The sequence below is a fragment of the Gigantopelta aegis genome, unplaced genomic scaffold (genome assembly GCF_016097555.1).
Source record: "Gigantopelta aegis isolate Gae_Host unplaced genomic scaffold, Gae_host_genome ctg4560_pilon_pilon, whole genome shotgun sequence".
Classification (NCBI taxonomy): Eukaryota; Metazoa; Mollusca; class Gastropoda; order Neomphalida; family Peltospiridae; genus Gigantopelta; species Gigantopelta aegis.
Window position 1 is genome coordinate 4,869 of NW_024533926.1, and position 23,636 is coordinate 28,504.

The 23,636-nt window shown below is 33.6% G+C and overlaps 2 protein-coding genes across 2 annotated transcripts; both read right to left on the reverse strand.

The window, feature by feature from the left end:
• Positions 1-4,330: 4,330 nt before the first annotated feature.
• Positions 4,331-5,929, reverse strand: LOC121392804 (ankyrin repeat domain-containing protein 29-like; the record flags this gene model as incomplete). The annotated part of the gene is made up of 1 exon (XM_041523879.1): positions 4,331-5,929. A coding segment is annotated over exon 1 (1,599 nt), but the record flags the coding sequence as incomplete, so codon positions are not given.
• A 683-nt stretch (positions 5,930-6,612) lies between these two features.
• On the reverse strand, positions 6,613-8,698 carry LOC121392805 (ankyrin repeat domain-containing protein 29-like). Its single transcript, XM_041523880.1, has 3 exons — positions 8,617-8,698; positions 7,595-7,750; positions 6,613-7,268 (listed from the first exon to the last, which is right to left on the reverse strand). Exons 1-3 carry the CDS (start codon positions 8,696-8,698, stop codon positions 6,613-6,615), a joined length of 894 nt encoding a protein of 297 aa, XP_041379814.1.
• Positions 8,699-23,636: the final 14,938 nt, after the last annotated feature.

Here is a 23,636-nt window from a genome sequence, read left to right on the forward strand (position 1 = left end):
TCTTAACGACATTGTCCTCCTCATAAATGTTAATTATCGACATATGTACAAATATGTGCTTACCAATTAAGAGAGATATAAGAAAGACTATATATAGCTAGTTATTAACTATAATTAGACAAATTGGGACTATAGCATCTTAATGACAAATAAAACCTGGTTATTAGGCAGTTTATACTAAGAAATGATGTTTTTTTTTATACATCTTTACACAACATTTATAATACTTGTGCTATAATATTGTCTTCCATTACTGTTGACATTCTTCACTAGTGTGATAATGCCACACCCCACATATTTTAAATAACGTACTAACTTTATTAGGTTACATATTAATTAACTAATTACTTCAAGCTTTGATGTATACATGCAATCAGACCTTTCCTCTCTAGCCAAAGAACCGCAACACCAAACTGACTAGGTTCTTACCACTGTCTCTTCTAAATCTATCTCACTTTTATTACTAACTGGTATTTGTGTGTTTTTTTTTATATCTACAACTTACTATAAAAGTAGTGTCATTGATGTTTACCAGACCAGCTGCATTAATTAGTGATAAAAATGTTAGTCCTGCTAACACAAATGACATGATATTTCTCTCCAAACATTGTCATTTAGTATTGAGAATAATTCCCTGAAATTGAAAGAACAAAAATATAACAGGACTCAGTACTAGCTTTCACTAATTAGAAAAATAAAGGAGTTCTCAAAAGTAGAGTAATTACTTGCAACAATAAACGACAACTATTACGTTACAACAATAGCTCAAGTCTTTAGGACATGAAGACATGACTTAAACATAATTAAGACTGACCTCAGTTATTTTTCCACAAATGATGAAATACACTTCTTGATTAAGTGGGACTCACTAGTATATCTACAAATCACTTTCGAATGCAAACTGTGACTTTTAGCCATTCTTATATACTAACTGATCTGAAGAAGCTCGAGTTCAATATTTGTTATGGCTTAGGGCGTGGCAAGTTATAATTACACCACAATCCCATCCTCAATCCTTGAGAGTCTCTCTATCGATGTATGGTTCTTTCTTTTGTGTCTTAGAGCCACTAAAGTCCTTTATCACAGTATTTTCAGGATAAGGTCAGCTATGTTACTGTAGATTTGTAATTATGATAGATATCCTCAAATCTAATTTTTCACTTGAAACCTACCTGTTGTATTAATAGCAGTAAAGAGCTCTTCATATTAACAATTGTTAGTTGGTAATTGATGTGTTTTGCAATAAATTAATGTATTAAGCATATGGCATTCTCCTTAAAAGTCATTATATCAAATTAATGACGAGAAACACAAAATCTTGTAAAATATTTGAAATAATTATAGTTAAATAAAATTAAGATAATAGAATATTGAAGTTTATGATTATTTTAATGATTTTTAATTGTCATAGCTGTGGATAGGTGGGTGTGTATGTACATGGTAAAAATAACTATGAAATAATTGTATCATTGTTTGTTTTGTTTTTAACAACAATGTTTGTTATATTTAGACATATTTAAAAATGGATTCTACCAACAAGTCCATCATTTGTTTATTGATTACTTCTATGTACGTTTATATCATCTTATACCATTATAAAAATTAATGCTCTTGTTCACAAATGCTGACATGGGTATGTGAATCACACACACACACACCACACACACACACACACACAAATAATGTCCTACATTGAAATTTAATTAATAATATCTAATATGAATACCAGTAATTATTGTCCAAATATTTTACTTAGAGACAATTAAACATAAAGTCTGAAATGTCTTATCATAACTATTACTCTCTGCTTAAGCCTTTTCAACTACAATTGCTATGTAGAAGACCTATTATATATGTAGTGGTAGTCTTGTGTGTTAAATATATATAGTTACATGTATCCAGTGTTTGTTGTGTCATAACAATGTACTCCACAGTTTCTATGTAGGAGACCTGTACCTAGCCATTGTGTAGTAATATGATAGCATACCAATTCCTCATGAAGAATATGAGAATTGCATTGTCATAGTGATGTAATTATGGTAAGCAGTCCATAGTTTCATGAAGGAGTAAGAAGTGTACACTTAAACTTTCAGATATGGTCATGAGCAAATTACTATGGTTTGTCTAATGTTACAATGGCTTTTATTGACAGTTGCATCCCCGTTCCTCCTTTGTGAGACAATAAGCTCCCTTTATGGTAATGTCTGTTACAAGGAATTAAATGGACATCATCCTGCTACAATAATAATGAATACTAATTGCTTCTAAAAAATTCACGGGTACATGTCATGCATGCCCGAAAATAGAAGAATCAGGAAAACATTTGACAATATGGAATTCAGTGAGTTTGACATATATGGTCAAATGTTTCCACTATATCATTTATGATATGTAATTTTCAGCTATTTAGTTTAATGTTATATAATGACTTAACAGTTAGACTAAATGGCTTGTGTTGTGCTAATATTGTAATATATGTCTGGCTATATGAATTATAGTCTTTAGGGACAAGCACATTATTATTATGTCATTATGTCAACAATTTGCAGCTGGTCTCCCACACTACAACTTGTAGTAGTTCAATGTTATTTGATATGTCTTAGTATGTTAACAATTTTGTAATAATAATTGTTTTATGCATATATGATACTCTAGATCTGCTGTTATTTATAGCACTTTTTCCCTTATATGGATAGATGCATGACAAATTCAAAATAACATTATACATTTTTACTTATTACTTAAATGGAATAAAAGATATAACATTACTGATCTGGTTACATAGAAGTTATCAGCATTTATCCTTTCAACAAGTTAATATTCTTGATTTTATTTGTCCTCTAGGTATACCGTAACTTGTCCCTGTGATAATTTCTAGACTGTCAATGAACAATGGAAGACCACTCCCATTTTTCAAATCAAAGTACAATGCATAAATTGTCATATGATTATCATGTGATTTGTTATTCAATAGGATATGTAATTTGGACTTTGCAAGTGACTTTACTTTCCTGTTCAGGATATAGGAGTTACCAGCTGTAACATGAGTTAACGATACCATGACCATCCACTTATGTTCACTATCAATCCATTTTAGAGTAATAATTAATTTTGTCTATCTTTCAGTTCATAACAATTTTTTATTAGATGATTCTTTACTGTTTGACATTCTTCACTAGTGTGATAATGCCACACCCACATATTTTAAATAACATAATAACTTCATTAGGTTATTAGTTAACTAATTACATTCAGGCAGAATAGGTTTGATGTATCAGACTTTTCCTCTCTAACCAAAGAGGCAGCAACACCAACTTGACTAGGTTCTTAGCCAGGGGCGTACCTGAAAAAAATTGATGATGGTAGGGCCCCAGACGTAGGCGTGGTTATCAAAACGTGTTAATGGTTATTACACTATAGATAATTAGTTATGAATATAATAAATAATTATTATTACAAAAATCTAAATTAATTAATAATAAATATTATTATCAGTGAAGTTGATGCCTGGGCCCATGTACGCCACTGTTCTTAGCAACTGTCTCTTCCAAATCTATCTCACTTTTATTGCTAACTGGTATTTTGTGTGTTTTTATATCTACAAGCTTACTTATAAGATAGTGTCATTAATGTTTATCATACCAGCTGCATTAATCAGTGATAAAAATGTTAGTCCTGCTAACAAAATGACATGAGATTTTTCTCCGAACATTATAATTTAGTATTGAGAATAAATTAACTGAAATTGAAAGAGCAAAATAATAACAGGACTCATTAGAAGATTGGAATGGAGTACATTATCAGCTGGATATAGTAGCTATCCATGTACGCTATGCTACACAAATTATGAATCAACCTAGTACTGGGTTGAATGGGTTAATTATGTGTGAATTATTGTGACTTTGAAGTTACCAAATGACACTTATGTGACAATACTGTAGTGGATAAACTTCAAATATATTTATAATAGAAAGTATTATAATATAATTATTAACAATGTATAAAATCTATAATATTGTATATTATATCATATATTATTTTTACAAATATGTACAAATCAATATAATATTAAAGTTAATGTTTAGACTCTGTGTATCCCACAACTTTTATCACAGATGAATTTGTCACTGAAAAAGAAAAAATACATATAGTAATTATGGGGTTAATTATTTTCATAATGATGATATATATTGCTTTGCTAAATGCTTAATAAAGGAAACATTAATAACTAACTAACAACAATAATAATAATAACAATAGTAGTAGTAACTTATAGTGTTCTATTTGTCATTATAATAGATACTCTTATTATTACTTAGTCAAATCTTACCTGTTGTATACAAGTATTTGTCTTTATATCAAAATCATCTTCTTCTAAATCAGAGAGTTGTGCAATATCAGAGTCTGCTACTGATGACTGATCACTTGATAGTCCGCCAGTTGTATAACCTGACTCTACAGAACCTACTAATGACTCTTGATCTTCGTTAGCTTCTCGAAGGAGTGACACAATGTTACGATGACCTTCTTGATGAGCAATATCTTGAGGTGTCGTGCCAAACGTGTCTTTTATAAGTGGATTAGCACCACTCTCTAATAGCTGTCTAACAATATTCTCATATCCATATTGACTAGAAAGATGTAATGCTGTAGTACCAGTAGGAGTTTGATGATTGATATTAACTTTGGTCTTCAATAACTCTCTCACAACTTCATTATGTCCTGCGGCAGAAGCTATTAAAAGAGGTGTCCAACCATTGGTCCTGGCTAGGTTAGGATCTGCTCCGTTGCAAAGCAAGGTAGAAATGACAGAATAGTGACCATTCTGGCTAGCCATATAAATAGCTGTTGTTCCACTTTTGTCTTGGGTATTTATTGGAACATCCTTCTCTAATAATAATTCAACGATATCATCATGACCATTTTGACTGGCTACAATAAGAGGTGTCGCACCATCATTTCTAGCTAAGTTAGGATCTGCTACATTGTGAAGTAAGATAGAAACGACAGAATAGTGACCGTTATAGCTAGCCAAAGCAATAGCTGTTACTCCACCTTTGGCTTGGGTATTTATTGGAACATTCTTCTCTAATAATAATTTAACAATATCACCATGACCATTTTGACTGGCTAACATAAGAGGTGTTGCACCTTCATTACTAGCTAAGTTAGGATCTGCTCCATTGTGAAGTAAGATAGAAACGACAGAAGAGTGACCATTCTGGCTAGCAAAGTTAATGGTTGTTACTCCATTTTTGTCTTGGGTATTTATTGGAACATTCTTCTCTAATAATAATTCAACGATATCACCATGACCATTTTGACTGGCTAACATAAGAGGTGTTGTACCTTCATTACTAGCTAAGTTAGGATCTGCTCCATTGCAAAGTAAGATAGAAACGACAGAAGAGTGACCATTATGGCTAGCAATATAAACGGCTGTTACTCCATTTTTGTCTTGGGTATTTATTGGAACGTTCTTCTCTAATAATAATTCGACGATATCACCATGACCATTTTGACTGGCTAACATAAGAGGTGTTGTACCTTCATTACTAGCTAAGTTAGGATCTGCTCCATTGCAAAGTAAGATAGAAACGACAGAAGAGTGACCATTACAGCTAGCAATATAAACGGCTGTTACTCCATTTTTGTCTTGGGTATTTATTGGAACATTCTTCTCTAATAATAATTCGACAATATCACCATGACCATTTTTACTGGCTACCATAAGAGGTGTTGCACCTTCATTACTAGCAAAGTTAGGATTTGCTCCATTGTAAAGTAAGATAGAAACAACAGAAGAGTGACCATTCTGGCTAGCCAAAAAAATAGCTGTTTCTCCAGTTTTGGCTTGGGTATTCATTGGAACATTCTTCTCTAGCAATAATTCAACGATATCACCATGACCATTTTGACTGGCTACCATAAGAGGTGTTGCACCTTCATTACTAGCAAAGTTAGGATTTGCTCCATTGTAAAGTAAGATAGAAACAACAGAAGAGTGACCATTCTGGCTAGCCAAAAAAAATAGCTGTTTCTCCAGTTTTGGCTTGGGTATTCATTGGAACATTCTTCTCTAGCAATAATTCAACGATATCACCATGACCATTTTGACTGGCTACCATAAGAGGTGTTGCACCTTCATTACTAGCAAAGTTAGGATTTGCTCCATTGTAAAGTAAGATAGAAACAACAGAAGAGTGACCATTCTGGCTAGCCAAAAAAATAGCTGTTTCTCCAGTTTTGGCTTGGGTATTCATTGGAACATTCTTCTCTAGCAATAATTCAACGATATCACCATGACCATTTTGACTGGCTAACATAAGAGGTGTTGTACCTTCATTACTAGCTAAGTTAGGATCTGCTCCATTCTGAAGTAAGATAGAAACGACAGAAGAGTGACCATTACGGCTAGCAATATAAACGGCTGTTACTCCATTTTTGTCTTGGGTATTTATTGGAACATTCTTCTCTAATAATAATTCGACGATATTACCATGACCATTTTGACTGGCTAACATAAGAGGTGTTGCACCTTCATTACTAGCTAAGTTAGGATCTGCTCCATTGCAAAGTAAGATAGAAACGACAGAAGAGTGACCATTACAGCTAGCAATATAAACGGCTGTTAGTCCATTTTTTGTCTTGGGTATTTATTGGAACATTCTTCTCTAATAACAATTCGACAATATCACCATGACCATTTTTACTGGCTACCATAAGAGGTGTTGCACCTTCATTACTAGAAAAGTTAGGATTTGCTCCATTGTAAAGTAAGATAGAAACAACAGAAGAGTGACCGTTGTGGCTAGCCAAAAAAATAGCTGTTACTCCACTTTTGGCTTGGGTATTTATTGGAACATTCTTCTCTAATAATAATTTAACAATATCACCATGACCATTTTGACTGGCTAACATAAGAGGTGTTGCACCTTCATTACTAGCTAAGTTAGGATCTGCTCCATTGCAAAGTAAGATAGAAACGACAGAAGAGTGACCATTACGGCTAGCAATATAAACGGCTGTTACTCCATTTTTGTCTTGGGTATTTATTGGAACATTCTTCTCTAATAATAATTCGACGATATTACCATGACCATTTTGACTGGCTAACATAAGAGGTGTTGCACCTTCATTACTAGCTAAGTTAGGATCTGCTCCATTGCAAAGTAAGATAGAAACGACAGAAGAGTGACCATTACGGCTAGCAATATAAACGGCTGTTACTCCATTTTTGTCTTGGGTATTTATTGGAACATTCTTCTCTAATAATAATTCGACGATATTACCATGACCATTTTGACTGGCTAACATAAGAGGTGTTGCACCTTCATTACTAGCTAAGTTAGGATCTGCTCCATTGCAAAGTAAGATAGAAATGACAGAAGAGTGACCATTACAGCTAGCAATATAAACGGCTGTTACTCCATTTTGTCTTGGGTATTTATTGGAACATTCTTCTCTAATAATAATTCGACAATATCACCATGACCATTTTTACTGGCTACCATAAAAGGTGTTGTACCTTCATTACTAGCTAAGTTAGGATCTGCTCCATTGTTAAGTAAAATAGAAACGACAGAAGAATGACCATTATGGCTAGCCCAAAAAATAGCTGTTACTCCATTTTCATCTTGGGTATTTATTGGAACATTCTTCCCTAATAATAATTCAACAATATCATCATGACCATTTTTACTGGCTACCATAAGAGGTGTTACACCTTCATTACTAGCTAAGTTAGGATCTACTCCATTGTTAAGTAAATAGAAACGACAGAAGAATGACCATTATGGCTAGCCCAAAAAATAGCTGTTACTCCATTTTCATCTTGGGTATTTATTGGAACATTCTTCCCTAATAATAATTCACACATATCATCATGACCATTTTGACTGGCTACCATAAGAGGTGTTGTACCTTTATTACTAGCTAAGTTAGGATCTGCTCCATTGTTAAGTAAGATAGAAACGACAGAAGAGTGACCATTACGGCTAGCCCAAAAATAGCTGTTAGTCCATTTTGGCTTGGGTATTTATTGGAACATTCTTCTCTAATAATAATTCAATGATATCACCATGACCATTTTTACTGGCTATTATAAGAGGTGTTGTACCTTTATTACTAGCTAAGTTAGGATCTACTCCATTGCTAAGTAATGAGGAGACAACAAAAGAGTAACCATATTCACTAGCTATGTACAATGCTGTAGTACCATCAATACTTTTCATTTTAGATACAGTAGATATTACTGTTTCTCCTGACTGTGTTAGTAGGTTAGGATTACCACCTACTTCAAGAAGTAGAGATATAGCAGAAAGAGGACCATCAGATTGAACAGCTCTCAACAGACCTGAGTCAAATGTCATATCATCTTGTGAGTCTTCATTTTTAAAGACTACATCAGTACCTACTGTTAGTGAGATGACTCCAATTGTTTTTAATACTTCAATGTCAAATTTAGACCTTGTTATGAGGAGAGCTATCTCTTTAGAAACACTCCAGGTAACATTTACACTGCCTTTTCTGACAACAATGTTTTGAAGTGACTCATCGTATTCTTTGAAGAGAAGCTTCACAAGGAATTCAAAATGTTCTAATGTAACATCTAACCATGCTTCTTCACCTTCAATGCTACTGGTACCTCACCTGCAGTAATCTGCTTTGACTTTATGAAATCAGCAAGATCTTTCATTTTTGTTGACTTTTTAAATGCAGTTATATCATTTTGATATTTCTGGAATTGATCAGGCAAATCCGTGTCATGAAGAAAGTTCCAAATTATTTTCTGAAGAAGTTGATATTTGAGGTAATGCCAATGTTTGCGTAGCATATCAAACACTTTGTCATAGCAGTAGCTGCAGGACTTACTTAGGACTTCATCTGCCGATTGTTCATTTATCCTTCGTGACTTTAAGTATTCAATTAATGCTGAAAGAATTTCTGGTCTTTTTTCAAAAGACATCTTTGTGTTTGTAACTAACATGGCAAATTGATCTTCTAGGTCATTGATTTTATCAACAATGTCTTTATCAAGATCCACTGTCTCACACTTAATTTGTTGTTGTTCTTCAGTAATGTGATCATTTTGGTAAACATTTACACTACTAGATTCTGTATTTTGTAAAGTGGATGGTACTTGATCTATAATAGTAGCATACTTTGTTCTAATGTTCTCAGCAACTGCAGGATTGACTTTTTCTACTGCATCAGCTATAGTATGCCATGAATGTACAGTGTTGGTTTGATCTAGCCATTTTTGTAAAGAATGAATTTTGCGCTGTGCTAATTCGGAATATTGTATTTCAATACTTTTAATATCGACATAGGATACTTTGAGATTTACAGCTACTTGATCCCATTCTACTACTTGTCTCAGCTCATCACACAGTAGATGAAGAGCAGGTGGACTGATATTATCAGACATTGTGAATCATGAACTGTAACAAATACTAACAACTGTATAATAAACAAGTCAAGAGTAGTAGACAGTGGTAATAAGAACACTAACAGTTGCTGACGCAGTAGATATTGAGGTAGCCTAGTCAAGAGTAGAGTGGTGATAAGAGCACTAGTAGTTGCTGTGTCGCAGTAGATATTGAGGGTGTCTAGTCAAGAATAAAGTGGTGAAAAGAGCACTAGTAGTTGCTGTGTTGCAGTAGATATTGAGGTTGTCTAGTCAAGAATAAAGTGGTGAAAAGAGCGCTAGTAGTTGTTGTGTCGCAGTAGATATTGAGGTAGCCTAGTCAAGAGTAGAGTGGTGAAAAGAGCGCTGTGTTGCAGTAGATATTGAGGTAGCTTAGTCAAGAATAAAGTGGTGATAAGAGCGCTAACTGTTGCAGTAGATATTTAGGTATTTAAGACGGAACATTAACATTTGCTATGTTGGAGTAAATATTAAAGTATTTAATCAATAGTAGATTGATAAAAGGATTCAATATCTGTTTTTACTAAATCTATACGACCCTAACATTGCCATATAACTGATAGTAACAGAGATGTAGAACAACAAATAGATTACCTTGGCTATTTATGATTAATATACAGAAAAGCACTGACCACGATAACAGATCTCTCTTAATTAGTCTTATTAAACTTTTGTTATTTTGAGATAGCAGCTTAGATTGCAATTTTAAATCTGTTAAAAGCTTTAAATGAATAAATGTTAGAGAATTCAAGAGAACTTACCAGAAGAGCAGCCTCGCCCCAAGAACAAAAATAAGGTGGGCAGTCGTTAAAATTAACCCTTTGTTTACTTCTATACTACAAACTGTAAGGGTGAAGTTAGACATATCATTGATATCTAATATCAAAATACTTTATAAGGGATTTATTTGTAGTCTCTAGCTATACAGTGAGAATTTGTATCTAATTGAACCACAGATATGATCATGTTAGATTTTGAGTTTGTTTTAAATTTGTTACAAAATTAATGAAAATGATACATGTAGTATCAATAATTTGAAATATCATTAAATATTATCTATAGTTCCTAAAGGTTCTCCATATTTCATTCTCTCACCAGACTGTACTCTGAATTTAAAACTAGAAGGTACCTCAAACAATAGCACAACAGTTGATCCAAAATTGAACCCGCCCACATGTTGACCTTTAACGAGTTTCTCTCCTACTTTACCGAGACGTTTGTCAGTATAAGTATTATATTTGTAGTGATTTGTAACATTAGTTTGAAGTTCCTATAGATAGTGTGAAAATAGTTACATCTAAATATGGAATATAAACACAATGGTAATATATACTACACTGTGCACATTATAGTTGACATACCATTCATTCATTCATTGGGTATATTACCTGATAAGAGTCCAAATATATAGAGCCTACATTTAGTGCTCCTACTGCAGTGAGAGAAAAGTAACCATGTTGCCATTGACCAGATAACAAGACCCTCTCATTGAGAGCAAACAGACCAGGCATAGTTTCGAACTGCCCAAGGAGACACTGTAAATAGCTCACCTAATAAGAAAGAATAGAGTAATGGAGAGAGAGAGAGAGAGAGAGAGAGAGACTCACCAGGAAAGTAGCGATACATATGAACAGACCAATTAGTAGGTGAATGGAAATGATGATAGTCACCTGGTGACAAGTACAACACAGCTGTATGTAACACTGTTATCATTTGATCGACCATATTTGGGCAACACTCCTCTACCAAGAAAAGTCTGTAGAGAATATTGAACTCCTTTGACTTGTTCCACTTGGTTGTTCCTGACAGTTCCCACGTACATAACAGTACCATCAACTGGAGAAACCTGTATGGCATGTAATATGTTGTCATGGTTACCAACCTTTACGACCTACCATTTCATGTACAGGATCTATTGGTCTGACATCAGGATTTATTGACGTTTAAAAAGGTTTCTTAATGAGGTGTAACACCTCATTTTTGTTTCCTTAGCTTCATACATTTTACTTTAAAAAGCCATATAAATATTGAAAATACAATATATCGTAAAGGAAGGGGAAGATAAAGGTCACTAGCTCGGCCCATAAATTTTGAAAGACTTCTCAGGGGGAGGAATCGGAATAACAACAGCTGCCACGTGACAGCTTGTGGAGATGCTAGACATATTTGTTCTGTAAATGTTCTTCTGATGTGTAGTATTATAAGAAACAGACCAGCTGTAATAGACAGGAAGAATGCCTTCTTTAATATGCACAATGAAGGATCAGGTGATTTCTAGGTGTAGTAAAGAATCCAATAAAGTGGAATGTGTCATGCACACTTGTTACTCTAAGAATTAATTCTTATCATACTTTTAGTGTAGTAGACACCCACTGTACTTGATTGTCTAATAAGAATTGATGATATTCTAAAGAAAAATTAGCAAAGAAAGTAGAGAGTTATTATTAAAATTAAACAATATAACATTATTAATATTATATACTTCAATTATTGTGCTTATGCACAGATAAATGATAATATAATACCTCTAGCATAATGGTTTGTAACTTGTTGACACACACACATACATACATACTCTTTTTATGTACATTAACTAGGAAGTAATTTTGTAAGGGACTTCAGACTTGCTCTTTCTTAAATTATATTTATGCTACCAAAATAATTAACCCATTATGTAAACACTTCAAAAAGTTCCTCTATTCTTAAGATGAGGATACAGCAGTCACTACTTACTTGATGGTCTTTTCAATGTGGTACTTGTAGTAACTGGTGATGTTGTTTTCTCACTCTGTAGTATAACAATGACAACAAGTGATAAATGATTGTTAATTATAAGTGCCTACCTTATCCTTTAAGTAAATTGAATGAGTATTAGTTGACACCTTTCGACAGCTGGAGTGTTTGGGAAGCAACACTACTGGACAAGTGTCATTGCTGTTATTGAGTCTGTTTTGGGTAAAAAAAAAAGGTTTGATAATAAACATTTATAAACCTTATTAGCTAATATAACAGTAAATACTATGAATATTATTAACTAAGACAATAAGGGTCAAGGTCATGAATGTATCTGAGACCACAATATCACGTGATTATATTGCGTGGGAAATGATAATAATAATAAAAAAATATCAATTTGTGTATAGATGACGGCAATAATGCAATGCAATGCACTCACCGGGTTGTTTCCACTGGTGGTGATAGGGATACAGACTGCTGTAGTCTCCAGAAAGCTAGACTGCCGCCACAATGGTACGTAAACGCAACACTAGTGGTCATAAACAATACGCATAGACTGAATTTTATTGATAATTCATCTTGTCTGTGTTGTGCGTTAAATTTTATTCTAGTTACTGTCCCTAGGTAAGTGTTATAGCACTTCCTAGGAAGAGTAGACGACAGTTTTCGCAGTCCCATTGTTAGTAAATAAGCTCCCCTTCCTCCACTTACGCCGCACACAGTGCCGGACCCCTCATTGGATGAAATCTCCGTTTATATAGTCTTCGCAGATCACGTGCGAATAGTCACTGTGACGCGCTAACCACGCCCATAATGATTATAATTTATTTGTTTGGGTGTGGCTACTTAGTCATTTTTTTGTCAACATGAAGAGACTGTGGCAGTTTGTTTCTTTTTTGTATTCTTCTTGGAGGTATGTAACAAGTAAAGATGATGACAAGGAATCAGTGACAAATCTGTGATAATGGAAAAGTATGATAGAAGCAAGGAAATATTGAATAACTTGTAATATCTTCATCATTTTAGTACAAGATTCATGAAGACTTTAAAGGAGATGAAGACGATTGTCATGTCAATCGAATTGTTATTTCTGAGGTAAATATTAAAGAGTAAATGATATAAGTTATTAAAGCCTTAGCTATATTTAAAAGACTACAATTACATAATTCAATTATTATAGTACCTTGAGCCAGCTGGAGAAACCCACTGTTCTAAAAATAGACTAGACCATTACAAGGAGAGTCCAAATGTATGAGTCACACTATTCACTACTTATCCACACCTCCTTCAAGTATAATCATATTGAAAATCAATGGAATTATAAGAGATCTATTTCATATATAGTGGTGATTATCGTCCACTAGCACCCAATATGGTGAATATAATACCTTCCCCCACAAAGATGGGTACATGCATTAAAGGTAAGAAATATTGATATTAGTAATCAATATTACGTACTCATAGTATGGTGCTGTGGTGTTCCTCTATCATCCATGTGCTCCTCTGGAGCAAATTATGACTTTAAAAGATATTGCAAAGAACTGTTTGAGAAAGCACATTATTACAGCATACCCTGAGCTCTCTATAGATAAGGTACAAATGATATTAGATAACCTATACAGACTGGATCATGTGATTGTTACTATTCTGTAGCCATTAGCATTGGGTGACTGGGGTTGTGTCTATTCTCTCTTATGGGCAGACAAAGATTCAATCCAGGACTGGATCAAGACACATGCACTTCAAACATCTGAGAGTTTGTGTGATCCAAGATGGAGAGTATGACCATGGTGAGTATAATATTAAAGAAACAATTATATGTAATTAACTATTACATTTACTCTCTCTCTCTCTCTCTCAGGTTTAGTACAAGCTGCTAAAGTTGTGAGTACTATAAACGATAGTGTAACTGTGTCCATTGTCTGCTATGGTCACAATTGAGCCACCAGATTTGGGGAATGATCAATTTATCATAATGGAGTAGAATCTAACACAAAAATCCCTCCAAATGTTTGTTGCGACAATTGAGCCACCTGGTTTTGGAGAGGGATATGAACCAACAACGACAGATAATACTGAACCATCAGCTTCTAATAATTGTTCTAATGAAGATGGGTGACTGTACTCATCACATAACAGTGGTTATCTTTATTCAACAACATCCTTTATTTCTTGGTTTAATATTCTAACTTCAATCCTTGTCTGTTGTATTTTGGTATCTATCTATTGTTGAAAAGACACCCAAAGAAAAAAACAAAAATTGGGCAAATACAAACCTGTCAGTCACTTCTTCAATGGAAGACAAAAAGTTGTTGGAATAGCTATACCTGAACTAGGTGTTCCCAAAGCCATGCCCTCCGAGAGAGAAAATTACTATTAGAATCAGACGAAGATGAGTTATAAATGAATGATTGGATCCTGTAGTATACTATTTACAACAATTATACAAAATATAATAGTAAAGATGTACTTTAATATCATACTCACCTAATTAATGTTTTTTTTTTAATTATTGTTAACACCCTGTGTATAATTTGGTAATGTATTAGTGCAATATAATTCATCTGATGATCTATTTAAATTTTGTGTTAGTAGTTTTTTGCAGTAAAATTTGAAATAAAAAGTTCATAAATAAGGCACTTAATTTTAATATATATTCAATAAATAATAATAATATTAATAATTAAGGTTTATGAACTCATTATCAAAGAGTTTTATCAACATAACTGTCCAGTACACCTTCAATTTCACTGACGCTATCGTCTACTAACTCATTAAATAACTCGTTGCAAATACTACACAAATAACAAAAGATAGAAACTGATAATACCATATATGGTTGTCTGCTTACCTCTCTACTAACAGCCAAGGATCAAAGCCACCATCAGTATTAGCACCAGTGAGTTTTAAGTAGTGGTTGTATCTCTCTTGATATTTATGTATACCAGATATTGTATCAGGAGGTAATGGTATTAATAATGGTGCTGGGAAATAGACAGTGACAGAAAGTGTTTGATCAGTAGAGGCTGAGGGTCTTGAGGTAGTAGTAGTTGTATGTGGATTGAGGGGATCAGTGTATGAGATAGAGGTGCCATCTGCTTTGGATTTGTGATTTCTCTTTCTGGAGGAAGGGAGAGAGAGGAAGAAGGTAAAGGAGAATAGGAGAAATTTCAAAGAGCTCATCACTTCAACATAGTCTGGTAAATGTACTTACTTCCATTTCTTCTAATCGTAGCAACATGCTCTCCACTTAGGTTGTCGTAGTTTAGCTTTGGGCTTCTTCTTCCACTAACTCTTCATCATCCCATCTCCCAAATATACTTACTAACATTAGTCACTAAATATCATAATTATACCTTCCCAATTCATATAATGTGTCATCAATTAACTCATCCAGTATTAAATCTGCTATGTCATCACTTTTCCCTCACAACCTATAATATAACAACATCTAATAAGCACTAATGAAGTCAGAGACACTTACATTCTCTGCAGCTAAAGTAGTAAGTCTCTGTTGTGTTGTTGTAGAAATTGTTAACTTGTTTATGGTTTCTCTTACTCTTAATCTCTTTCTCGTATGATTTAGTTTCTTTTTTTTAATCTTTTGACTTGATTTTGAAGCTTTTCTAACTCTCTCTGAGTAGTCTGTTGTACCCTATCAAGATGGTGTCCTTGTTCTGTCATTTTTGTATCCAACCATGCTTGTCTAAAGGGAAATGATGACAATAATTGTAAGCATATTTCAGTGAAGTACTAGCCAGGGTTGGAGCCGATTACAATCGTAATTGATTACAATCAATTACATTTTTTGATGTAATCACAATTGTAATCAACTTTCCAGAAACAGTGTAATCAGTAATCATAATTGTAGTCAGACAAAGTAATTGCTATAATCACAAGTGATTACAGTAACCTTTGCAAGTAGTACATGAAACAAGTACATGTTGTCTGTGTTAGCACCTGTTGATGTATATTTATGAAATGAGGCATAAAAGAACATGTAATTAGATTGATTACACCTTTATATTTTGAGCTGAATGTAAACATAATCATAACCATAATCATGGCTCTGTAATTGTAATCATGATCGTAATCGTGATTGAAATCATGCTTTTTTCCTTATAATCATAATTGTAATCACCTTGCCATTAATCACTGTGTAATCATAATCATTCTCATGTAATTGACCCCCAAACCTGGTACTAGGATAATATGCAACACGTTTTATACATCTAAGAGGACTGGTAAGTACAAAGTCTAGTCCACTGAAATTTAACCCTAGTACCTTTCAAACACTAGTTATATATTTTTACCACTTGATACAGTGGAATGTAGGTGTAGACTATCACAAAATATGCATTATTAGCTAGGGACTTCAGCCAACTAGTGTAATACAGGTTTATTCTTAGTTCACACCTGGCAACTTCTTTGTCTCTTCTTGTCTGTTCTTCTTTCTCCCCAGGGCCACAAACTGGTATCATTGGTTTCTTGTGGAACATTTTTATCAGTAACTTTATCTTCTGCTTGGTTAGTTGACTTGGGCATAGTGATGGAGAAAGTGAAGTAGGAAGAGAAGAGAATGGAAGGAGGAGGTGAGTTTGGTATAGAGGAGGGGATTCGAGGTTTTTTAGCAGGTTGTAATTTTTTAGACTCTGTTTTAGAGTTGATGAAAAAGTTTTGCTTAGCAAAATGAGGTAGACCATCTTCACTAATGGATAATGGAGTTTTTTTAGAGGTCTCCTAGAACGAGACTTTGGTTTTAATAAAACACCTTTGGGGTCGACTTTTACGCAGCTGTTTCTTCCTTTAGTAGTGACAGTTTCTGTAACAGGTGTTTTTCTAAGTGAGATTGATATGTAACTATTGTATTAGGACAGTAAGAGATTGGTCTTTGTTTTGAAGATAGTCCTTAAACTCTGTCAATAAATGTTGTAGTTGTTGACTCTCTATATTGTCGGGGTGACTGGTGATGATATTTGAGCTTGTGTACAGATATGAGAGAGTTGTTCCACAAGAGACCTAGCTCGCTGGTAACTTAGGATTAGTGCTATAGCCTTGTGTTGTGGCTGTATTTACTAATGTGTGTAATGTACGTAGTGCACTCTGTGTGCAGCTGCTAGTTGCTTCATAGCTTGTGACTAGGGAAGGAGAGAAAGAGGTAAAAAGGAGGGAGGGAGGAAGAAAGGATGAAGAGAGAAAAAGACGTAGTAAGAACTAGTAAACACCTTTTCGTAAAACACACTTTCTTATCTTGGCTGGATCCTGTAAATTTAGATATTTCTCTCTGAGCCCTCTCACCTACAGCAAACACATAATATATCAATATAACAGAGTAATATTTGTCTATAGTGAGTGTTCTATTATTTTACCTTTTGTTGTAGTTGATATAGTAATCTAGCATTTCTGGTAGCTTGTTCTTCAGCACGACGAGCTTCTCTTTCAATTCTCTCTCCTCTTCTCTATCCCATTCTAATCTTCCATGAGTTCTAATATTACCAGGAATCACTGTGTATAGATAACAATATATATTATAATAATATAAAGTAATTAATTATTTATAGTAGTATTAATAGTACCACTTCCACTTGTGAATTAATTATGACTAATAATAGTAGACTAGGTATTTTGTTGTAATTAACAATAATAACAGTATTTATTACAACATGTATATAGATATTATATACATGAAGTTTGTGGTATGACACATTAGGGAAGTTAACAATATTATCATAATAATAATAAATGAAATACATGTAAATTAACTATAATTATATGTATATTATTATAATAACAACTGTTACTAAATTAATGATTTAATTATTTAATTAACTCGAACCAGTCTGATATCACATTAACTAGAATTAAAACATCATTCTTTTACATTAATACAACACTAACCTGTAACATGATCAGTTGATATAATACATTTAATGATTTCTTATTGTAATAAATTAATTCTAACTAGAACTACTTAACTGTTTTACTTTTAGCTTTGATCACAATATTTACGACCTTCATCATTTATTCTATTATTGGTCTTGTTAATGACTTACAATGAGGAGGAAGCGGTTTTCTGATGAGAGAACTGTCGTAATTTTATACATCTGAATGAGTGAGTTCCTTTCTCAAGTTCCTTATTTCACTCATTGTCTTCTCTATTTCTTCACGATCTGTATCTCTACCCTCGTCAGTTGGCTATACCACTATCCTCTTGTCCTTTGGAACATAAATGGAGGAACTTCTCTTTGATTTAGATTGGGCATGATTTTATAATTTTTTTTCTTTGAATGAAACTTGTGGTTTACTAGACCTTTTACAAGACACCTCCGATGTGGTTGTTGGTGATGATTGGTGGTTTGTCATAGCAACAGGTGGCAATGGATTATGGATTGTCAGTGGAGTTTGAGAAACTGAATTATTAGAATAAAGAATTGCCTTTTCAATGTTCTTCGAGCTAGTCTTGAAGCTAGCTCCATTTCTTGCATCAAGATTGAGTACCAATGGAGGTTCATCATCATCATCAGGAAAGGATGGTGTTACTTTCTAATGACTACTGGTGTAGGCCTTAGTTTGAATCTTGTAGCCATATTTCTGGGTCGGTGCGACATCTAGATTGAATCTTAACTTTCTGTTGTAGCCATCAACTTCATTCTAATTAACGACCACCACTTAGTTGTAATGCGGTTGCTATACAAAATTGCCCAGTCCTAGTCTCTACAAGAAAACCGCTAAAGTAAATAGCTCGAGTGAACAGGGAATATAATATGTACATAGTGTCCTGCTCCCTTGATTCTGTTATTATTATTACTTAACCTACTGACCAAGAAGCTTCTAATGGCTGCTAACAAAATGTCAACCTCCTCTATAAAGAACCCACTTCGACACCAGCTGCCTTTGTGGAGTCCGTCCTGGATTAATGGGACGACAGGGGAAACTGATTCCTTCCCCTCACGGTTACCAGATATAGATTAAAATCATCTCGTCACTAGAGAGAACTATCAGTTTTGCAGGAGGGATTACCATGAAGGGAAGAGGGTGCAAGAACGTGTCTCCCATTTAGAGAGAAGTTTGAACTTCCTTAGTAAGTAGAATACATGTTCATGACCTGTCTTTGGTATGGAATGCCACTTACAAGTACATATATGACATACACATGTATTTGTATATAAAATGTACATGTTATCATTACATGTAACCAACTGTAGCCATTAATGAGTGAATTGTGTATATATAATATATTATTACTGGCTATAGTATAGGTCCTATACAGTAGTAATAGTTACATACTGTGTCTAAGAGGCTGGTAATAGAACGTCATACTTTAATGTGAAATTAATACATTTAGGTTCCAATGTTTAAGGTTTAGGGTCTGGAGTATAATATTAATTTCACATTAAAGTATGACATTCTATTACCAGCACTCTAGACCACTGCCATAATTATATGTCATTGTAAATAAAAATTGATTTTTACTCTGTTCTTGTTTCATGATCATAGAACTCACATAGTGACACTCTCAAACAACTACACAGTGAAATTGAGAGACTTAAACTAACAACAAAGGTAACGTTACTGTATTTCATTATGTAATGTCATATTGATATCTTTGTTTAGAGTTAAATTTAAACTAGTCATGTGCAGATGTGGTCGAATACAATCAAGTGAGATTACTATCTAGTTAGTAAATGTATTTTACATATAACTGGGTCAATGTAGACTGGGACTGCCCATATTGCATATACATACTTCAGACTGATTCCTATAACCAGTATAGACTTTTCAGACTGAGTCTTTTCTATAGCTACAAAGAGTAGACAGAGTTAGGGAGAAAACCAGAGAGAAATGATAGCTCATGAGACTGAGGATGAATTAAGACCATTCATGTTAGAGGAGGAAGTGAGAGAGTTTACAGAATGCATTGCAGAATGAAAGAAGTAGAAATAGTCGACTGATGAAAGTCATTGAAACAAGAATGCAACAAGGTACTACTGATTGATATACAACACTAAACAACTTCATGTGCTAAATACTGAATTACATTATATATATTCAGTGCTATAATTGTTTATCACACATAATAAATAAATTTTTTGTAGCTTTAATTTCTTCTCTTTTTTTCTTGTTCATTATGATCACTTAGATATTGAGGGTGAGGTTGTTCATCAAGATGAAAAGAGGACAGTCTCACATTAGACGAGTATAAAAACAATTATACAAGATTTAAGGGTTAAAAATGAGTGCCAGACTCACGAGGTATAGTAGGAAAAATGTTTTTGACATTCATAATGTCCATTGATATGTCTATTTATTCATCCATTGATTTATCCATGAATCCATTTGTAGGTTTTCATTCATCTATTTCTGTACATGGTAAATATGACTCATTCAAGTTTGGTCATCCTTTTATTTAATCCTCTAGTTTAAATCAATTAAAAGCTGATCTTCAAGACTTGTTATTCTCAGATAAATGGACACCAGATGCATATCTCATAGCCAGAGCTTATGTACCTGATGACTTTGAGAGAGATGAATAAAGATCACTTTACCAATATGAAAGGTACAAATGAGAAGACTATTTATCAATAAATGTGTATGTGTGTGTCATTTATTAACTCTAGGTCTAGACTGCCACAACTAGTACAACGCAATGACAAGTGTAAGTGAATACATTAAGTACTTTTTTGATTAAAATTTTTATGAGTCCTAGAGTCCCTATGTTCCATTTCAATTTTTGTTATAAACAATGTCAAACTACCAGGGCGGGCGTATAAAATTTATATCTTGATTAATTTTCATTTCAGATTGGTTTTTAAATTTGTAAATTCAACCAGTTCTTAATTTTACTAATACTTAACAACAAGTAATAACGTTTTAGAAGTAAAATAACTCATACTTTTATGATTATATTTTGTTATTGTTCATTAGTAAAGACAAGGCATATCGTCGTCTTCACGAGAGTGTCCACCTCCCAGCTCTCACACCACTTCTACCTAATCCAGTATCAGTATCAGCGACACAAACTAGCTCTATCACTACAAAGAACTAGATTAGGTACATTGACAAAAGACCATTTGAATTTTTTGTAGCATAATATTTTTTCTGAAATATAGAATTTCAGTGCTATAAATACATTAGTACCAATAAAGATGCGATGGGAGTTTATAAGTATACCCATTATTAGAATCATATGTCTGTCCTACATGTCCTTACATCTATTATATGAAACTACTAATGCCTCTTCCTTAACAACTTCAACAAGCCCTGAGCTAGGTAGCTAGCAATAGTCATTGAATATCTGAAAGTGTTACTAGTATAGGTTCCAGTGTTGTATGCTCAAACAAGATATCAACAAACTGGACAAGATCCATACAGATCAAAAGACTACGTAATCACTGTCACTCAAGATCTTACTCTCTGTACATATATAGTAAACTAATGACACTGTGATTCTCATGTACCACACTGACATGTTTAAATGCAAACCTACAATTTTCATTCATGGCTAAAATTTACAAAAAGTAAGTTTTTTTAATAAAATTTAAACTGTAATGCGTGCATTAAAAGATTGATATATTTAAAATACAGCAATTTTCTCAAACGCTACACTAACAGATCCGGGTTCATTTTGTTTAGTGGGCTACACTATGATATCTGTCTCCATCATACATACACTAGTTTGTCACTAATTCATAACATATACACATGTTACCCACATATTGACAACTGATGAGACCACTACTATCTAGTTTGGAAGTTTTCAGATAGAAATATATTAATACCTTTTATTGTATATAACATTTTGCTATATTTCTTTTCTACTAATAACTTGTAGAATGTTAAAAATACTTGTATAAATTAATTTGAAGATTTTACATTAGTTGTTAATCAAATCAATAAAAAATCAATTAATGTTTGGTCACGCGTGTAGTTATTTCCCGCCAAATTTGTCATGAGTTTGTTGTCGAGTGGTTGTCAAATTGAAGCATGACGAGATTTCTTGATAGCATATACTGCTCCATTTTGCATACTTTAATTATAAGGTGAGTTATCTCTCCATCCATCCATCTCACATCTATTCTGCAGTTGTTACAAATAACTCTCTCTTTCTTCGTCTACGTTTCTCTAGGATTCACCTCATCGATGGATCATCTCGTACTTCGTTGGATCAACTCGCCTCATCGTTGGATAACCTCTCATCGCTGGATCATCTTTTTTTATTTTAGTTATGTCATCTTTATCTGTTTTTTTTCCTTTTTTGTTTTTAAACTTTTCATTTATTTTATTTTTATTTTTGTCAATTGATTGATTTTTGAATTTTTAAATAAAATTTTCCTCTGTCTTCGTTTCTACAGGACTCGACTGTTCTTTTCTGGTGTTCTCTGATGTTCTTGACTGCTCTTCTCTGATGTTTTTGACTGTTTCTCCTCTGGTGTTCTCTCGGATGTTCTGACTGTTCTTCTCTGGTGTTCTCGTGACTATATTCTGATGTTCTCTGGATGTAAAAGATGGTCGATCTCCTGCCTGGTCTCTTCTGTCTTCCTTCAAGCCTTGGGGGGGGGGGTCTCCTCTTCTTTATTTTTTTTTTTTTAATTTTATTTTATTGCCATTCATGCCCATACACTATACACACACTCATACAATCTCTATTAATCATCTCCTCCCTGCCGCCTGGCGGCCTAAAAAATTTTTTTTTTAATATCCCAAGGCCGCCAGGTGTGCGGGAGGAGCTCTGATCTTCTAGGGTGCGTGTGTGTGTGCTGTATGTGTGTGTGTGTGTTGATGGCCCCTTTTCACTTCCTCTGTCCTCTCTTCATTCTCTATCCATTCATTGTCTCCACCATTTTCAGTTCATACTACTTTTTTTCTTTCCTTGCAGGAGCAGCACTGTTGAAGAAGTGAGCTTCTCTCTCTATCCATCCATCCATCTTTAACATCCTTGTTTTACAACTAACTCTCTCTTTCTTTCTCTATGTTCTCCTCCTTGTGGAGTGACTGGACTCTTGTGGGACTTCCTCAGCTGTCTTTTTTAAAGTTTTTTTTTAATTTTCTTTTTATTGTAATTTTTACCCATGTTTTTCTTTATAGTTTGTTAATGTTTTGTTTTTTAATTTATTATATTGAACTTCTTAAAAAAAACCAAAAAACATTTTTCACTAAAACTTGTTCAAGTCAATTATCTTAATTTCAATTATAGTTTAAGTTGATCGCTAATCACCAACTTTTGAAATTTCGAAAAGCGACATTCTAATAACTTGAGAATTAATTCAATTTTATCTTAAAAAACTAAGTGACACTTGATTCTCATGTAACACAGTGACATGTTGAAATGCAAACCTACAATTTTCATTCATGGCTAAAATTTACAAAATGTAATTTTTTTACTAAATTTTTTTTTAAACTGTAATGCGTGGCATTAAAAGATGTATATATTTACATCCGAATTTTCTCAAGAGCTAGCACTAACAGATCT